The sequence below is a fragment of the Corythoichthys intestinalis genome, chromosome 4, assembly GCF_030265065.1.
Source record: "Corythoichthys intestinalis isolate RoL2023-P3 chromosome 4, ASM3026506v1, whole genome shotgun sequence".
Classification (NCBI taxonomy): domain Eukaryota; kingdom Metazoa; phylum Chordata; class Actinopteri; order Syngnathiformes; family Syngnathidae; genus Corythoichthys; species Corythoichthys intestinalis.
The window spans coordinates 58,466,510-58,486,406 of NC_080398.1; the positions used below are offsets into that span (position 1 = coordinate 58,466,510).

The 19,897-nt window shown below is 40.1% G+C and overlaps 2 protein-coding genes across 5 annotated transcripts in view; one reads left to right on the plus strand and one right to left on the minus strand.

The window, feature by feature from the left end:
* The window catches only part of adcy3a (adenylate cyclase 3a), a 111,614-nt gene that overhangs the window by 72,101 nt on the left and 19,616 nt on the right, over positions 1 to 19,897 (plus strand). The window lies entirely within an intron of this gene.
* Positions 350 to 19,411, minus strand: LOC130914352 (E3 SUMO-protein ligase ZBED1-like). Its single transcript, XM_057833455.1, has 3 exons — positions 18,470 to 19,411; positions 12,383 to 12,606; positions 350 to 1,773 (listed from the first exon to the last, which is right to left on the minus strand). The coding sequence occupies exons 1-3, from the start codon at positions 19,332 to 19,334 to the stop codon at positions 997 to 999; spliced, it is 1,866 nt and encodes a 621-aa protein (XP_057689438.1). The 5' UTR covers positions 19,335 to 19,411; the 3' UTR covers positions 350 to 996.

Here is a 19,897-nt window from a genome sequence, read left to right on the forward strand (position 1 = left end):
CCAGACTTGTGTGGAGGTGAACAATTTTGTCTTGACCATGTTACAAGTTTGAGTCTTACTGATTGTATGGAGTGGACAGGTGTCGTTATGCTGCTATCGACCTCAATCAAGTGCATCGGATTATGCATGGAGTGGAGGTGGACTTTTAATAGGCGGACAAACTGGTCTTTCAGGGTCAGAATTATAGCTGATATAAAGGTGTTGAAATACATATTTGCAGCTGTATCATACAAATAGTTTTTTTAAAAAATCATACATTGACTTCCGGATTTTTCTTTTTCCAGTGCCGGCCAAAAGTATTGGCACCTCTGCAGTTCTGTCAGATGTTTAATTTTCCTCCCATAAAATGATTGCAATTACAAATGCTTTGGTTGAAATATCTTCATTTATTTTGCTTGCAATGGAAAAAAAAAAAAAACACAATTTTACATTAAACTCCAAAAATTGGCTGGACAAAAGTATTAGCACCCTTTGAAAAATCATGTGATGCTTCTCTAATTTGAGTAAATAACAGCACAGGTGGTGGCAATAACTAAATCACACTTGCAGCCAGTTAAAATGGATTAAATTTGACTTAACCTCTGTCCTGTGTCGATGAAAATTTCAGACTCCTTCATGGTTAAGTGGGTAAACCTGCAAAATAGCAGGGTGTTCAAATATATATTTTCTTCACTGTACATGCACAAACAAGCATTTAGGCATAAATATTTAAAACGGCTGAACAATGTCAGTAAAATTGGAGGGGAAAAAATATTTGGTGCAAATAGTGTAAAGGTTGCCAATTGCAAAGGCCTATAAAGGCACTTAAGGCAGCCTTTTTTGAGGTAATGTCACAATCTGGCCAGAACAACAAAACACACAATTAACAAGACTGTCATGTGAAGTTGAAGTAGAAAATGCCTGATATTTTACAAACATTGTGAATATTGCAAGATGGGCTGTCACAGTGCGCTTCAAACCGAGGACCAAGTATCTGGCAACTCAAAACAGTAGTGTTTACTTCAAGTTCCTACTGAGAAACACCAGCATATTAACCATTTCCGGTTTCAGGCAGGATTTGAAGCATGTTACAATATTGCCTCCAGAGTTGAAAACGCGCTCAGGCGGTGAACTAGTGGCTGGTACACACAAGTACTTTTTTGCAATTTTGCTCAGACTGGGGAAGTGTGCATGGTGCTCTCTCCACCATTGTAGTGGATTTCCGTCACTATCTTGCGCAGGGGACACCAAGTAGCTTTTCAGCTCACCTTCTATTGCTTGCTGACATGATAGAACAGATGTCGTCCAGGGGAGTACCTCACTTTCTTTGAAAAAGCTTCCCAAAGATCTCTTTGGCCTCTTCGGTAATGATGACGTACAAGGCTCAGACTCAGTTGTAGCGGCAGCAGTTGACTCCATCTCTGTTTTCATCTTTTCCTGAATGGCGGGGACACGGTCTGCAGAGATGTATGAATTCTTAAATCGAGGATCAACAAAACACGCAATGTCCAAAAGTTCTGTGGTAGTTGGAGCTGAGAATTTCTCTTCCAGGTAGGCCAGTATGTCAGATTTGAGCTGTTTTGTAAGAGCCACGTCCTCTTCCTCCTTAGCCAGCACCCGAGATCGGAGTATATGAAGCACGGGCTTCACTGAAGAGATGGTTACATACTCCTCTCCTGATAGGGCATCGGTGAACTCCACCAGCGGAGCGAGAGCTTTGCTGATGGCCTCTAGCACATCGATGTCGGACCATGTAGGCACGAGGTGCCTTGAGGCGCGATCTTCAGAGAGGACCTGTAAAAATAACAAGTACATTTATATATGTGTACATACAGTTGTGGTCAAAAGTTGACATACACTTGTAAAGAACATAATGTCATGGCTCTCTTGAGTTTCCAGTTATTTCTACAACTCTGATTTTTCTCCGATAGAGTGATTGGAACAGATACTTCTTTGTCACAAAAAACATTCATTAGGTTTGGTTCTTTTATGACTAGGGATGGGAATCGAAATCCGATTCCAATTCAGAACTGGTTCCTGGTGTTTCGAGGCCTCGACATCACAATGAAAAAGCCTGAACGATCCCTTTAACGATTCCTAAAGACGCATATTGCGTTGTGACGTGTCTTGTTGTTCAGATGCATCAAACTAGCATGGCGCCAAGAACCACCCGCTCCAAAGTTTGGCTACACTTCACCAGGAAAGAGGGTGAAAATGAAAGGTTACGATGGTTTAGCACGAGCATTGCAGCCGTAAACAGAACAATGACAGCACGTAGGTTCAAACGCTCGAAAGTGTGTCTTTACTTCACGAGGAAAAATTACAACAAAACGACTTGCAGTCTTGCAAGGTGGAGATAACTGCATCGGAAGGGGAATAAGACTGCACTGTCCTCACAGAGACGCTAAGGCTTAGTGCTGGCTATATAGCTAGCTAAACTCCCAAATGAGGATACAGAAGACGTTGGTATAATTTGCTGACTTTATTCAACCATCACTTGAAGAGTGAAACTAAAGATAGAAATGAAACAAATCAATTTCGTCCCCAATAACAAACAGGTTTGCATCAACGTAAATCAGCGATGATTAGCTGCTAATACAGCTAAACGGTTAGCATGCGTTCGCTAGCATTAGCACATCGTTCAAACTACTACACAACTGGATATAAGTGTCCGATCGCGAGTGGAAGCACACAACAACACAAAAGACGATACATACAGGCGTTGCCTCTGTAGATATTTTACAAACATTAAAAAAGAACGTAGGCTCGTAGCAGTGTTTCCCCTCCCTCACTAACACGCTCACTCGCTTGGATGCGGCATTTCTTCTTCGCTGTAAGCGCGCTCTTCATGTGAACGCGTTCTTCTTCGCGTGAGGAAGCGCAAGGGCGCACCCACTTCAGCGTGAAAGCGCCATAAAAACTAATGCATTTCAATATACTGGTAAATAATACACTTTAACAGGGGTCCCCAAACTACGGCCCGCCCCCACATTTGGTCCGGCCCCTGAACAATACCAGAGAGCATTTTGAATTTTTTTTTTTCTTAATAGTGTTATTTATTTTCTGGCCTTTTTCTGTGAAGAACTCAGAGAGGGTTATTTGGTTATTATCTATTTTAATTAATAGTGTTAATATTTTTTATTATTATTATATTTTTATTTTATTTACTTTTGTTCTGTAAAGAATCCAGAAAGGGTTATTTGATTGCGGCTTCCTGAAAAGCAATAATTTTTTACATTTCGGCACTCCTGCAATCGTCACACTTTTTCTGTGTTCTGTTCAAACTGACCCCGGCCCCTCATCAGTTAAAAGTTATGTGGCCCTCACAGGAAAAAGTTTGGGGACCCCTGCTTTAACACATATTGCCAACGGCAGAACAATGACCTATATGCCAATATTCATTCATTCATTTTCATATTTTTTATTTCTATTAGAAAAACGTTTCAGTAAAATGTTACATTCTTGTGCATTTGCCACTTATTGCCACAGTTAATATTGAGGCTTTGGGCCTCTTTTGACCTCGTTGTGAGTTTGTAAGGTTGTGACTTCTGATTAAACTTGATGCCAATCAAAACGTTTGTTCTTCTTTTTCCCCAAATTAGAATCGATAAGAGATTCGATAAAGAATCGAATCGTTAAGCAATATCGATAATGGAATAGGAATCGTAAAAATCCTATCAATTCCCATCCCTATTTATGACTTTATTATGGGTTAACAGAAAAAGTGATCAAATCTGCTAGGTCAAAAATATACATACAGCAACACGAATTAGCAATTTTGGTGACTTAGAAAGTTGTCAGTGAAATGAGCTTCATAGCATGGCCTCTTAACTTCTTGTGATTGATTATGAGTGACTACAGCTGGTGACTTCTCTGAGGCCATTTAAATAGGGCTCTTTGGATGCAAACGCCCACAAACGCTACAATGGGAAAGTCTAAGGAGCTCAGCATGGATCTGAAAAAGCGAATCATTGACTTGAACAAGTCAGGAAAGTCACTTGGAGCCATTTCAAAGGAGCTGCAGGTCCCAAGAGCAACAGTGCAAACAATTGTTTGTAAGTATAAAGTGCATGGCACTGTTTTGGCACTGCCACAATCAGGAAGAAAACGCAAGCTATCACCTGCTGCTGAGAGAAAATTGGTCAGGAGGGTGAAGATTCAACCGAGAATCACCAAAAAGCAGATCTGCCAAGAATTAGAAGCTGCTGGAACACAGGTGTCAGTGTCCACAGTCAAGCGTGTTTTGCATCTCCATGGACTGAGAGGCTGCCGTGCAAGAAGGAAGCCCTTGCTCCAAAAGCGGCACCTTAAGGCTCGACTGAAGTTTGCTGCTGATCACATGGACAAAGATAAGACCTTCTGGAGGAAAGTTCTGTGGTCAGACGAAACAAAAATCGAGCTGTTTGGCCACAATGCCCAGCAATATGTTTGGAGGAGAAAAGGTGAGGCCTTTAACCCCAAGTACACCATGCCTACCGTCAAGCACGGTGGTGGTAGTATTATGCTGTGGGGCTGTTTTGCTGCCAATGGAACTGGTGCTTTACAGAGAGTTAATGGGATAATGAAGAAGGAGGATTACCTTCAAATTCTTCAAGATAACCTAAAGTCATCAACCCAAAGATTGGGTCTTGGGCGCAGTTGGGTGTTCCAACAGGACAATGACCCCAAACACACATCAAAAGTGGTAATGGAATGGCTAAATCAGGCTAGAATTAAGGTTTTCGAATGGCCTTCCCAAAGTCCTGACTTAAACCCCATTGAGAACTTGTGGATAAAGATACACGATAATATCGGTCACCGATAATTATCGGCCGATAATGGCAATTATGACGTCACACAGATAATCCAGATAATAAAAAAATTCATCGATAATGCAATCCGATAATTATATACTTGATTTTGCCTCCAAATGTGCGCAACCGAAGAATTCAGCATGCCGCTTCCTCAACCCCTCCCCTCTCTGAAGCTCCTGAGGGAGGAGGGGTTGAGGAGGCGGTGTTACACGACAAGAAGTAGTTGAATATTATGGCGGCTGTTACTAAAAAAACTACGCTCTCGCCATCTGCGAAACATGTACCGTAGAAGTTCCACGAGGCAGAAAGAAAGCGTCCTCATTCAAAACCAATAACCCAGCAGCCATTTAAAACTGCATCACAAAGATTTTTGGAACGAATACGAGGCTGCTGCTAGGGGGAATGCTAAAGCTATTGTAAACACTAACCAAGTTAAACTACAGGGCTTGTGACGATACAGAGTCGGGCTGTTTGGGAATGCAACCCAAGGCGGGTGGTAAATTCGCATCTAAGGCTAAACACCGGCACGACTGGAGACCGATAGTCGGCAAGTAGCCGTCTTCCGACGGAGCCCGCCGCTCTGGCCGGTCCGGCAGGCAGGCCGCTGCCGCCTCGCCATAAGCGGGGCGGGCCGAGCCCGGTTCCCCGGCTTCGGGACGTCCAGCGAACACCCCGGTTTCTCGAGCGTTCCCCCACGGCGTGCGAGCAGAGCCAGGACCCGAATACGCCGCGGCGAACCGGCTGGGGCGGGCGGATTATCCGGTACGAACGTAGCTGCCGCCGAGACGAGACATGTTTTTTTATGTTTTTTTTTTTACCTAAATGACCCGAGAACCAAAGCCCTGGATAGAAAAAATAATGCAGTTTATACGACCACCATTCTTCATGAAAAAGTGATGTCCAGTAAGCAAGCTTATCATGACGGCACAGTGGTTAGATGATAATTTAAACATGGAGAAAACGAAGTCAGCCAGTCAATAATGCATTCAGTATGTAAAATGACGAGCGGCCAGATGACTTTGTAACGCTGCCTTTATTTTCGGCTTAACAAAACTCAGGCACAAAGCAACACGCACGCGGATGCGAGCTCCAACTCCGTCCAGATAGTACTGCCGTGTATCAGGTGTATCAGTTTAGCTGCTGTGAAGCAAATGTCGTGAAAGCCGCAAATGTAAACAAAGCGCTGCAGAATGGGTACATGACATCTCGCTCTTTTGAGTTAATCATTTTCACAGTGTGCAACTTTGTTGCACACTTTAACATTTAACATTAGCAATCACTTTTCAAATTATTTAACATATTTCTCTGATCAATTACAGTCACAGTAGATAATCAAATTCTTAATATTCTGTAGCCACAAATATTATTCAAAATCTTTCCTTCTTCCAAGTTTTTGTTTTTTTTAGGATTAAGTATAATAATGTATCGCTTAAAACAAGGCTGTTAAGATTATTTTCAGCTAGCTATTTTTCTTCCAAGAAATCTGAGAGAAATAAATACACTTGAAGCGATGGCAGATAATTTCACTTATTGCCAATAGATTTACACTTAAAACTGACTAGTTTTAAGGAGGTGTGTTTTGCAGTGTATTAATGTTATATATGTTAGGAATGGCTTACTTTTAAAGGCATTTTGTGCAACTTTGGTATTTACTCTTTAAGTAATTGTTGCCAAAAGTTTACCGTTACACAATGTCAGATAATCTGTCATTATTTAGATGTTTGAAGTGACGACTTGTTCATATTTTATGTTGGAAAAAAAAGAGCAATAAATTATATTTTTGCACAGTAATATTTTCTTTTGTGTATACTTTAAAATTTTACATAAATCTTTTAATAGAATTATCGGCTTGACATTATCGGTATCGGTTGAAAAATGTATTATCATGCATCACTACTTGTGGACAATGCTGAAGAAACAAGTCCATGTCAGAAAGCCATCAAATTTAACTGAACTGCACCAATTCTGTCAAGAGGAGTGGTCAAAGATTCAACCAGAAGCTTGCCAGAAGCTTGTGGATGGCTACCAAAAGTGCCTAATTGAAGTGAAAATGGCCAAGGGACATGTTACCAAATATTAGCACTGCTGTATGTATATTTTTAACCCAGCAGATTTGATCACTTTTTTCTGTTCACCCATAATAAAGTCATAAAAGAACCAAACTTCATGAATGTTTTTTGTGACAAAGAAGTATCTGTTCCAATCACTCGATAAGAGAAAAATCAGAGTTGTAGAAATAACTGGAAACTCAAGAGAGCCATGCCATTGTTCTTCACAAGTGTATGTAAACTTTTGACCACAACTGTATAGCACTTTTCCCCTGAATGACAATCAGCAATTACATTAAAGACTAAATACTTAGCCAATAACACAATATAAAATTCCGCCCATCACAACACTAGTGTAGGTAGCTCGCACCCCCCCCCAAAAAAAAAATATATATATATATATTACTATATATACAGTGTATCACAAAACTGCGTACACCCCTTGCATTTTAGCAGATATTTGAGTATATCTTTTCATGGGACAACACTGACAAATGACACTTTGACACAATGAAAAGTAGTCTGTGTGCAGCTTATATAATAGTTAATTTATTTTCCCCTCAAAATAACTCAAAATATAGCCATTAATATCTAAACCCCTGGCAACAAAAGTGAGTACACTGCATGGGAACTACGTACATCCCTAAATGTCCAAATTGAGTTCTGCTTTTCATTTTCCCTCCAAAATGTCATGTGAGTCGTTACAGGAGTGCTGTCAGCATTTCTGCAGAGATGGAAGGGGGGTGGGGGGTCAGCCTGTTAGTGCTCAGACAATACACCGCACTCTACATCAAATTGGTGTGCATGGCTTTCACCCCAGGAGAATGCCACCTCTGAAGACGGTACACAAGAAAGCCCGCCAGTCTCATCAGACCATAGGACATGGTTCCAGTAATCCAGTACTTCTCAAATAGTGGGGCGCGCCCCCCTGGGGGGGCGCAGAGCGATGCCAGGGGGGGCGCATGTGACCTTGGGGAACATGCTTTTTTTTTTTTTTTTTTTTTTGCCGTACTGGAATAACGTGTACTTGCACAAACACTCAGTGGGTGGTAGTGGCGCTCTCATTTTCAGAGTGCGCGCAGTATTTTTGAACTAAGGAAGAGCACTCAGCACACACAGAAAACAGATATGAAGAGCAGTGTGCCGCCGCCGTTTTCGAAAGCCGTTTTCCGACCGGACTCACTCACGCAGCGACCCACTGTCTTGTCCGGTTCTCACGTCGCCGCCCGAGAAGTGTCATTTTCGGCTTGGGATCGTCACGACGACCGCCCTCACCTACGGTTCTACCTCGGCCGCCGAGAATGCGTTTTTTTCGGGCCGTTTTCCTTTTAGCTTTGGCTTTTAATACAGTGGGTAATGAGGAAAGACCACTGTTTACTGTGTCTAAAAATAATTATAGCAGACAGCCAGAAGCCAAATCAATTAAGACTCCACTTAAAGACTTTAGACCCCAATCTCATTGATAAGCCGCTTGATTGTTTTTCAATGAAAACGTGCCGAATATTGCCAACAATCATCCTGCTTTGTCAGTGTTATATCAGTAAACCAGTGAGCATTGTTAGCATGCTCATTGCAAAATAACTCCACACCATTGCAAAGGAGGTAAATACTGTGAGAAGCAAAAATAAAAACTGTCCTTCTGTCCAAGGACACTTTTTTTTTCTATTATTCAGTTTTGTTTTTTCGGTCAATTTTTTTTGGCATATTGTCCGCATGAGTGAATGTTTCTAATCAATTTTAATTTGTTATTATTTACTGATTTTTATTTTCTGTATCAAATGGTCAAAAATGTACCTTGAGTGTATTTTTTACAGTTTGGATGTGACTTTTTTTGAAATTCAGGCAAACTGATGCGCGTCAAGTCTTCTCTGTTACAAACAAAACAATGTTAATAAAGTTATATTTTATTATAAGGTGATCTGTTACTTTTTTTCTTTATTAGAAAAAAAGGACACAATGTTAGGCAGATGCGTATTTATAATAGTAATTTTATAGACAAATGATACTGTTTACAGTGGCGGCAGAGAGTTTGGGGGGGGCGCGAAATATTTGTCTTCCTTGGGGGGGGGCGTTACAGAAAATAATTGAGAAGCACTGCAGTAATCCATGTGCTTTGTTGACATGTCTTAAGCAAACTATTTGCGGGCTTTCTTGTGTACCAACTCACTTTTGTTGCCAGGGGTTTAGATATCAATGGTTATATTTTGAGGGGAAAATAAATTAACTCTATTACATATTTAAGCTGCACAGACCACTTTTCATTCTGTCAAAGTGTCATTTTGTCAGTGTTGTCCCATGAAAATAATTAAATATCTGCAGAAATGCTAGGGGTGTATTCACTTTTGTGATACACTATATAGCACTTTTTCCCTGAATGACACAGCACTTACAGTAAAGATTAAATACCCAGCCAATAACACAATATAAAGTAACAGGATCGTTCCGCCCATTACAACACCAGTGTAGGTAGCTCACATTGAAAAAAATAAATATATACAGTGGGGAGAGCAAGTATTTGATACACTGCCAATGGGAAAACCCATTGGCAGTGTATCAAATACTTGTTCTCCCCACTATATAATTTTATGCACATAGTGAATTACGTTGTGTGACAAAATAACCTCATACAGTCATGTGAAAAAATGAGGACACCCCATTAAATATTCAGTTCTTTATAAAGAAATGCTCACATATCCATGTCTAATCTTGTTTTTCTTTACCTGCAATTAAATCACATTGTTTGACTCATTATGCATTTTTGTTGATATATTTGGTTTATTCTAACTAAGGAAAAAGTTTGGACACCCTACCATCTAATAGCTAGTGTTACCCCCTTTGAATGAAGTAACTTCAGTGGGACACTTTTTGTAGCCATCTACCAGTCTTTGACATCAGTCTGAAGAAAGTTTGCCCCACTACTCAACGTAGAATACTTTCAGCTGCGAGATGTTTGAGGGGTTACTTGCATGTAAAGCCCGTTTCAAGTCACCCCACAGCATCTCAATGGGAGTAAAATCTGGGCTTTGACTCAGCCATTCCAGGACTCTCTATTTCTTCCTTTTCACCCAGTCCTCGGTGGAATTACTGGTATGTTTTGGGTCAATGTCATGTTGCAGGGTCCAGTTTTGCTTCAGCTTTAATTAAAAAAAAAAAAAAAAAACGATCTCACATGTTCCTCAAGCACCCTCTGATACTCGATAGAAATCAGGGTGGATTCTATGATGTGAGCTGGCCAGTTCCTGCTTTATCAAAGCATCCCTAAACCTTGACACTTCCACCTCCATGCTTCACAGTTGGTATGAGGTTCTTTTACTGGAATGCTGTATTGGGTTTACGCCAAACATGTCCTCTGTTCCAGTGTCCAAATAATTCAATTTTAGATTCATCTGCCAAAAGAACATTATTCCAAAAGTCTTGGTCTTTGTCTACATTCACTCTGGCAAACTTTAGTCTGCCTTCATGTTCTTCTTGGAGAGAAAAGGTTTCCTCCTTACACAGCTCCCATGAAGGTTAAACTTGTTAAGTTTCTTTCTGATTGTAGAGGCATGCACTTTCACATCAACAGTAGCAAGAGCCTGCTGTAGGTCCTGTGATGACATTTTAAGGTTTTTTGGAGACTTCTTTTAGCATCTTGTGGTCTGCTCTCGGGGTACACTTGCTTGGACGGCCAGACCTGGGCATGTTGGCAGTTGTTTTGAATGTCCTCCACTTGTACACTATTTTCCAGACAGCGGAATGACTGATTTTATATTCTTTTGAGATCTTTTGAAATCCCTTACCAGACTCCTAAGCATCCATAATCTCTCTGAAGGCCTCAGACAGCTCCTTTGATCTCACTGTAGTGTTTTATCTCACTTCAACAGTCAGGGACACACCAAACTAAATGTAAGGTTTAAATAAGGCATGCCTCCTTCAAAACACTGTGTAATGATGTTCTAATCACATGCACCTGATGTGATAACCCTGTGTGTGATTTTAGCCATTTTAAGTGGGATTGAATGTTGGGGTTAGAGCAGGGCGGTAAACCGAAAATTTACCGTCACCGAAATTCTTCACGATGACCAACGTAATTTTGACCATGTCGGTAAATTCGGTAATTTAACAAAACAAGAAAATATAGTCTTTTCATCCCGCTTTGATTCTGTGTTGTTCGGCTATGTTCATTCCCCTTCAAGAAAGCAGACAGTGTGCTTACGTATGGAGTCACGTGGTTTTCAGGAAGCCAAACAAACAGAAGCCCGGTAGGCTAACGCTACAAGTAAACGGGATGGAGTCGGGCTTAAGTTAGCTTCGCCAAACTTTCACCCGACATTAAGTAAACTCTTGGCGGGTTCCAGACGGGCTTTCACCCGCTGTCCTCCCTGGTTCTCACGATTTAAGGAGAGGATGCTTTGAGTGCTTTCTTCTGGTAGCCAAGCCACAGGCTAACGCTAGCGGCTAACAGCGGCTACAAATGAACGTGAAAGAGTCGGATAGCGGCTCTAACCTTGTCGAAACGGCTGAAATTAATGAGTGGACTGGGCACGGACTTCATGTAGCAATCATTATGTCGCGTTATTTGGCATCTCTGTGTGATTTCTCTGAAAGCTTTCATGATGGTAAAGCACTCAGTATAAAGTATAATTCAACAGTGAAGCCTATATATGACAGTTTAATGGCCACAGCTATTTTTCTGTATGTGTTTGCTTTATTCTGCCATCATAAAACCTTGAATGTTTCATTGGCATCGGAGCAATACAGCTTTAATCTGGTTGTGTGTGTGGGGGGGAGCATGTATTAAAAAATGTTTCGGGGGAAAAAAAAAAAAAACCTGAAACCTTGACGTAAACACTTGTGTTGAATAATTATGTCACAGCAGCCACTACCAATAAGTTGTCTGAAGTGTACTGTTAAAGCTGCAAGACATTTGTGTTAGAATGACATGTTTGTACAGTTGTCATATTGATTTTTATAATGTTGTACATTTTTCAAGTCATACAAGCTGTTATAAATGTTCACACTAGAATTCTTTTTGTTTACAAGATTTTTTCAAATACTTTATGTTTAGACTGCATGTGCAATTGTTAAATTGAAAGCTGGTAAATAAATTTAACGAGAAACGGTTAATTTGTATTCCATGCATTGATTCAAATTTTCAAATTATATATCAGTCCGCTTGGGCGAATTTATCGTCATTTATCGTTATCGAGGTAAATCTGCTCAATTTATCGTGATACGTACTTAAGGCCATATCGCCCAGCCCTAGTTGGGGTGCCGTAATTTATTCCTCAAGAGAAATTGCATATAAATTTTACAGAAAGTTATTTAAAAAATCGTTTTCAGTTTTAATTGTTTAGTTATTACTTGAATTTCTCAAGATTGTTAAAATTGATATTAAATATCCATGACCAAAAATGTTAGAAAAAACACACAGGCTTCCAAGGGGGTGTCCTAATTTTTTTTCACATGACTATGTTGCTCACACAACATAATTAACTATGTACATTACATACAACCCCCCCCCCCCCCCCCCCACCGCTCTCTCCCTCCCACCAGTCTTTTCTACTTCCTTTCCTCGCCTACCTGTGTGATGGCTCTCTTTTGCTCGAGGAGTCTGGCCGTCATCAGATGCATGGATCTCCATCTTGTTGGGCAGGATGTTTTAAGCTTGTGTTGGGGAAGGTCCAGCTCTTTCTGTGCCTTCTTGAGTGCCTTTATCCTTTTCCAACTGTATGAAAATGCACTCACAATCTTCTTGCAGGCCCTCATGGCCCTATCTACAACAGGATTTTTTTCCAGAGCATTTTCTGAAATACACACAGACACAAACACACATTAAGCTATACTGCTTAACTCCTCTTCTACCAATGACACATTTAATATTTTATTATGGCAGTAATGACACACAATAAAGTAAGCACATACAGAAAAATAGCTGTTTCCATAAAACGGTCAGTCATGTTGGATTATACTGAATGTTGAATGCTAAATTTATTATTTGCAGAGGTGGGTAGTAACGCGTTACATGTACTCCGTTATTTGCTTAAGTAACGTTTTCAGAATGATGTACTTCAAAGAGTACTTTTACTAAGCTATACTTTTTACTTGAGTAGAATTGTGAATAAAAAACGCTACTCTTACTTTGCCACTTTGGGCTACACAAGAGTCATTACATTTTTCCTCTGTCCATAGGGACAAAACACTACCAACTTTTCAGCAATCTTATTTGAGTTATATAATGACTTCAGTTATTAAGGTCATTTAGACTGTATTCCCATATGTTTTAATTGTTGTAATTGACGCCACCCTTATTAAGTGATTTTCATCATGGTCAGACTTATATTTTGCCCCATTTCACTTGCTGAATGTGCCAGTCTGCTTTTTCACTCCTAAATAGACATTTGTTTGGCTAATAACTTGACCCCCCTCCGCACATACACACACACATTAGATATTAGAGCTATTAGGGATATTCTTTTTTGAAGTCACTGTAGAAATGTAAAAAGATGTCAATGTTGTGGAAGTGGGGAACACGCCACTAATTTTGCTACTGAAAGTCCGACATGCATCAGAGTTAGCAAAATATTAAACTGTGTGAACTTGCTAACCTGCAAAATTCGAGTAGGAAGCTTCTTAGAGAGAAGTGCCCTCCTGTATGTTTTCTACTTTTGACGTTAAATTAACATACAGTGGGGAGAACAAGTATTTGATACACTGCCAATGGGTTTTCCCATTGGCAGTGTATCAAATACTTGTTCTCCCCACTGTAGTGAGGAATGTAGTGAACCGAGGTTTACCCTTTACTTCCCAATTTTTCTTTTTAATTATGTGGTCTTAAAGCAGCCCGCAGGAGCTTTCATTTTTTTGTTGAGTATGTGGTCTTAAAGCAGCCCACAGGAGCTTTCATTTTTTTGTTTGAGTTTGGCTGTGCTTGTGGACAAAGGCAGTGGTGTTTTACCTGAAGGTCGGCTCCATTTTTATTTATTCGTGTTATTCCCTGACAAATAAGTTACTTGTTTTATTTAATTTCTTTATTTAGACAATGTTGAGTGGTCTTAAGACAAATGTTTTTTGTTTTGTTTTTTTTATTATTCTTGGCATGGACTTCTTACCTATTAACGTGGCACTTCGTCATTCTTTGCGTAACGCCTTATCAGACGGGGCCAAGCTTCATTTAGTAATAGCCGAAGACGGCACACGCTCATGTCGGATTTAAGCTTAATTTTTGATGAACTACGAAAGCTATACCGCATACAAACAGGAAGGATTGTCTCAGGAGGGATTTGTTGTGAGGATTCAAGGTAAATATTATATTTTTCGTATCATGCATGCGTGATTGAAGCATTTATTCGCAGGAATTTTCTTCTTTGTTTACACATGGAGGCTGCTAATTTTCGTAACGGACTAACGTAATGGAGTTTACTTTTAACCAAGAATCGAGACTGTTTTACATTCGTATCGACAAAGAATTCAGGGATTTAAGAATTTATTCACAAGAATTTTTGCCAGAAAAGCTCTGTTCACGCCAGGCGGCTGCTAGCCTCGTTCGCTTACAGAGTAGCATTGTACTTCAACAATATACGTAAAATAAACGCTAATTGCACGGTTTATTTGCTATTAACCAAGAATCGAGACTGTTTTACATCCATATCTATGAAGAGTTCGGGGATTTAAGCATTTATTCACAAGGAATTTTCGCCAGAAAAGCTCTATTTACGTCAGGTCGCCGCTAGCCTCATTAGCCACTAGTGGGGAGAACAAGTATTTGATACACTGCCAATGGGTTTTCCCATTGACTGTGTATCAAACACTTGTTCTCCCCACTGTATATAGTGCATAATGATGATTAGGTGCTATTCTATAATAATTTGTGTTGTAGATAGAATGTATTAATAATCTATTTACATATTATTTATAATTGATTCTGCATGTTTTCCTCAACTATTATGTTTCTGATGTTAAATTGAGTGATTTATTAGCTTTAGCTAAAAATTAAGTTGCTATTTTGGTCAAAAACTTATATATGTTAAATATTGCCATTGATCCTGAAAATATAGGTTATTATCTCTGCATTTGGTGTATTTTGTGCATGTAGTGTAAAATCCGGAACATTTATAGCCATTTTAAGTTGTGTTAAACTTATATGTATAAAAAATTAATCAGGATTTTATAAGGGAACGACTTTGAATTTTTTTTGGTGCCGCTGCTCATGGAGACTCATATATGGCTAAGGTAGGTGCCTGTTTTGGTTTTAGGTCGGTAGCAGCTTTGGTTTTGTAAATATTTGAATTTGAAGTTTTTGAAAATAGTGCCCCTATGAATCTGCCCCGTTTTCAGTGTCATGTCAATAGGTTATAAGTCTATGTTCTTGGATAGTTAAGATTAACAGGCTTGTATTTATTGTGTATGATAATATCATTTAAGTGATGTTCAAATAATGCAATTTAAATTTGCTCATATAATCGGGGCATTTTTCTGGAAATTTTCTAAAGGTTTCTTTAGTAGTTTTTGAAACAAAGGTTTGAATTGAACGGTGTAAACCGAACAAATACACATAAAAGTTAGTATAAGTCAATAAAGATAGTGCGTTGATCATTATGAATGTCCAGTCCCCAGCAAAAAGTGCACATGCAGGTTATGCCATATAGACCCTACTCACCTACGCCACAAAATGACGTGTCGCTGTATCTGGCCGCCATATTGTCCATCATTTTTTAGCCCTATTCTCAATAGTTTCAATTGGTCGTGCAATTTATAGAGCAATTCATGGAAGCCCCGGTGTTATCTGACGCTGTAAACTCATTGGATGCGTTGCATAAATGGCGTTATGTGGAAAAGCTTCAGTTTATCCATTCGCCAGATCCATATTTGATGCCTAAATCGATGTTTTTCGACCCGCTGTCGCCGCCGTCTCTGCCTGACATCTGCTACCCTGATATTTACAACTATCTTGTCCACACAAAATCAGCCTATTCTCAGGAAAGTTTGAAAAACTTTAAGAGCTTGGAGGCTTATAAATACTTCGTTGCTGGTTGGGTGAAACAGGTCCTCGTCCACGAAAATTCGGCAGGAATCTATCTTGTGCTCGGGAAGGTGAGTTACGAAATTTTCAATTCAAAATCTTTTGTTCTTGCTAACATCCACTGTCAAGTCTAATGTATTTCATGTCATTTGTCAATGGAGCTAGGGCTTTTAATGTTTATATGGTTTAGCGATATCACTCTCCCTACATACATATATAATATGTAATAAATATGAAGTGCGATAGCACTACTCCAGATTGTCCCTAGTTGAATTTATTTTTTGGCTTTTGACCTCAATAGTGAAATTGTAAATTAATTGTATGACAACTGTCTTATTATCCCCTTAAAATTATATATTTTCAGGTAGTTCATTCACAGCGTCTGAGTATGTTGTCGGCGATTAGCCTAGCAATGATCTTAATTGTGGTTGTCAGCCCAAAACCCTCTAAATATATATTAAATGCATCTTACCAGATATAAAATGACTACTACATAGTCTGCGGTAATCGTTTGGAGCCCAGTTTTCTCGTCCAATTGCAGCAGCCCATCTCGCTCTCCTCTCCGGGTCTCTCGGAATCCGGTAGAACTTCAAGTCTCTCCATCTATCTTCTCTGTTATTGCAACCGACCGATCAAAATGGTGAAGTCGTGTGTGGCGGTCGGTTGCAAAAACAGAGAAGATAGACGGAGAGACTTGAAGTTTTACCGTATTCCGAGAGACCCGGAGAGGAGACCGAGATTGACTGGTGCAATTCGACGAGAAAACTGGGCTCCAAACGACTACAACAGATTATGTAGTAGTCATTTTATATCTGGTAAGATGCATTTAATATATATTTAGAGGGTTTTGGGCTGACAACCACAATTAAGATCATTGCTAGGCTAATCGCCAACAACATACACTCAGACGTTGTGAATGAACTACCTGAAAATATATCATTATAAGGGGATAATCAGACAGTTGTCATACAATTAATTTACAATTTCACTATTGAGGTCAAAAGCCAAAAAATAAACTCAACTAGGGACAATCTGGAGTAGTGCTATCGCACTTCATATTTATTACATATTATATATGTATGTAGTGAGAGTGCTATCGCTAAACCATATAAACATTAAAAGCCCTACCTCCATTGACAAATGACATGAAATACATTAGACTTGACAGTGGATGTTAGCAAGAACAAAAGATTTTGAATTGAAAATTTCGTAACTCACCTTCCCCAGCACACGATAGATTCCTGCCGAATTTTCGTGGGCGAGGACCTGTTTCACCCAACCAGCAACGAAGTATTTATAAGCCTCCAAGCTCTTAAAGTTTTTCAAACTTTCCTGAGAATAGGCTGATTTTGTGTGGACAAGATAGTTGTAAATACAGTGGTACCTCTACATACGATCGCTTCGACACACGAACTTTTCGACATCCGACGTAAAATTTGACTCGCCATTTGTTTCTACATCCGACGACATGCTCGAAATACGACGACAATGGCAGCACCGCAGACGAATGCACGGCGGATTTTCTTGTGTGACAAATCAACACAGGTTTCAGAAAAGGTTGGTACAGGTGGTGAAACAAGGAAAAAGTTGACGCTTACCTTCTAAATGAAGATGCAAATGTCAGAAAAATATGAGCGTGGGGTGGGCATCCGTGAAATGGCTCAACAATACATCTCCACGGTCCTCCTCCGACCATCGTTCGCCAGTCTTTATAAGTTAAGCTGACAATTCTTATTGTGGTAACATCTCCAAAGAAATCGCCAGCTTCGCCACGTTGTCATCATTTCTTTCACAACTTATTCAACACAAAACGCCTGCTGTCTGCCGCAATTGACGGTGTTCTCAAGAGAACATTCAAAGTGAAAGTGAAACTCAAGCTCACCGGTCCAGGCACGTCAGTGGTGCGTTCAGGTACACAAAAAAACGTCCGCCTTATTAGAACCCGATTCGTTACACTATTACAGGAATTATTATTATTCTTTTTATTATATTATTCCAATTTTGATTCATAATTTATTTGTTTTGCTACGTGTAATTGCCATTTGTAATAGCACCAGCAGTATTTTTTAAGGATTTAGTGCAGGTTTTTGGGCTGTGGAACGAATTAATGGAATTATAATGTATTCCTATGGGAAAATCCTGCTCGACATACGACCATTTCGACTTACAAACAAGGTCCTGGAACGGATTAACTTCGTATGTAGAGGTACCACTGTATCAGGGTTGCTAGCAGATGTCAGGCAAAGACGGCGAAGACAGCGGGTCGAAAATCATCGATTTAGGCATCAAATATGGATCTGGCGAATGGATAAACTGAAGCTTTTCCACATAACGCCTTTTATGCAACGCATCCAATGAGTTTACAGCGTCAGATAATACCGGGGCTTCCATGAATTCCTCTATAACTTGCACGACTAATTGAAAACAATGAGAATAAGTCTAAAAAATACGGACAATATGGCGGCCGGATACAGCGACACGTCATTTTGTGACGTAGGTGAGTAGGGTCAATAGTCCCTACCAATGTTGAGACCAAACCTACGCCCTTGACTCTACCCACCTTTGATTATTTGCTAATTTTACCATCATAAAAGCCTCATAGAAGTCAGAAAAACACACACCGATACAAAATACGTAGGGTGACTTACCTATTGCCAGGTGCAGTATGTGCCCAAAGCATTGCTCACGCATCCACTCATTTAGTTTAGCTGCTTTGAAAATATTAGAGCCGCTGTCGGTGGTGATGGCTACCAAGTTCTCCAGCTTCAGGTCCCACGCAGAGATCATTTGTTTGAGGGCCTGAGCTATCATTTCACTCGTGTGGTCGTCGGGGAAATAGGCCGTTTCCAGCACCCGGGTGCAAAGCTCCCACTTGTCGTTTATAAAATGGACCGTTAAACTAATGTAGGGCTCTGTCGTTCGACTGCACCACAAGTCTGACGTGGCTGCAAAGTATTGAACATCTCGAAGTTCGGCCAGAACTCTCTCCCTCTCCGTAGTGTACATCTTCGGGATGGCGGTCTTGGAAAAGTACTTTCTAGATGGGATGCTGTAACGTTTGTCTGTTACGTGCATCAAACGTTTGAACCCCGGTTGTTCCACTGTTGCTATCGGAGCCATGTCTCTGACGATGTGGTAGGCTATGGCATCGGTTATTTCTAACCACCTTTTGGTAGTTCGCTCGTAAGGTGTAGCCACGACTAAAGCCTCCGCTATGCCGGACTGCAGCGTTTTGCTCACATTCTCGCTGTGCTTCTTCGCCAATTTAACGGCTTCGTACTCCGCATTGTGGTTGTGCTCTAGGTGGTGAAACAGGTTAGAAGTGTTGCCCTGCCTCGTGGCGATGGTTTTCCTGCACACTTTGCACTGCGTGTTCTTTTGATCCACGTCGTCCTTCTGGAAACCAAAATACCTCCATACAACTGACGTGGAGTTTTTTCTTGGCACCAACACGTCGTCAAATGCTATATTGTTGCCTGTGGCCTGTCTACGGGTAGTTTTCTTGTCCTCCATCGCACTCAAGGTAGCTGTGTAGCATTAGCGTACTGGATGCAACGTGCTTCTGTTTAGTTTTATGATCGTCACGTGACTTCATACGTAAGCACACAGGCTGAAACTTCTTAACCCTTTAGGTTCCGGGCCTTTTTGTCTGATTGTGCATTCCTTTGATGTTGCCTTTTTAGTTCAAATGGGAAAAATAATATTCACAATGGCCAGGTTAGGTCCCTTTTTAAGGACACCATAATCTTCATGTCCAAACTTGGGTTTTTCACTGACCAATTATTATCAACATTTTGGACCCAAAAAGACAAAAAATCCCAAAATATATTTTCAAAATATGTAATGCTGATGTCCCATTGACAACCAAACATGCTCGACCAACCGTTTTGAAGCTTGATAATATTTATTCAACTTGTTAGGATAAACATTCAACAGAAAAAACTAAGACTGAATACTTTTATGTTTGACTATTCAACACAAACAGCAGGTATGGTCATAGGCGTTTTTGGCCTTTACACGTACTATGGTCAAAATAGGTTATATACAGTGCAAAATAGTGAATATATATTTTTGGT

Excerpts from the sequence above, each read along its gene's own strand:
- LOC130914352 (XM_057833455.1), bottom strand. The coding sequence starts at position 19,334 with ATGGAGGACAAGAAAACTACCCGTAGACAGGCCACAGGCAACAATATA. Across the intron at positions 12,607-18,469 it reads CATACTGCACCTGGCAATAG|AAAATGCTCTGGAAAAAAAT; the intron begins GTAAGTCACCCT and ends TGTGTATTTCAG. Across the intron at positions 1,774-12,382 it reads AAAAGAGAGCCATCACACAG|GTCCTCTCTGAAGATCGCGC; the intron begins GTAGGCGAGGAA and ends TTATTTTTACAG.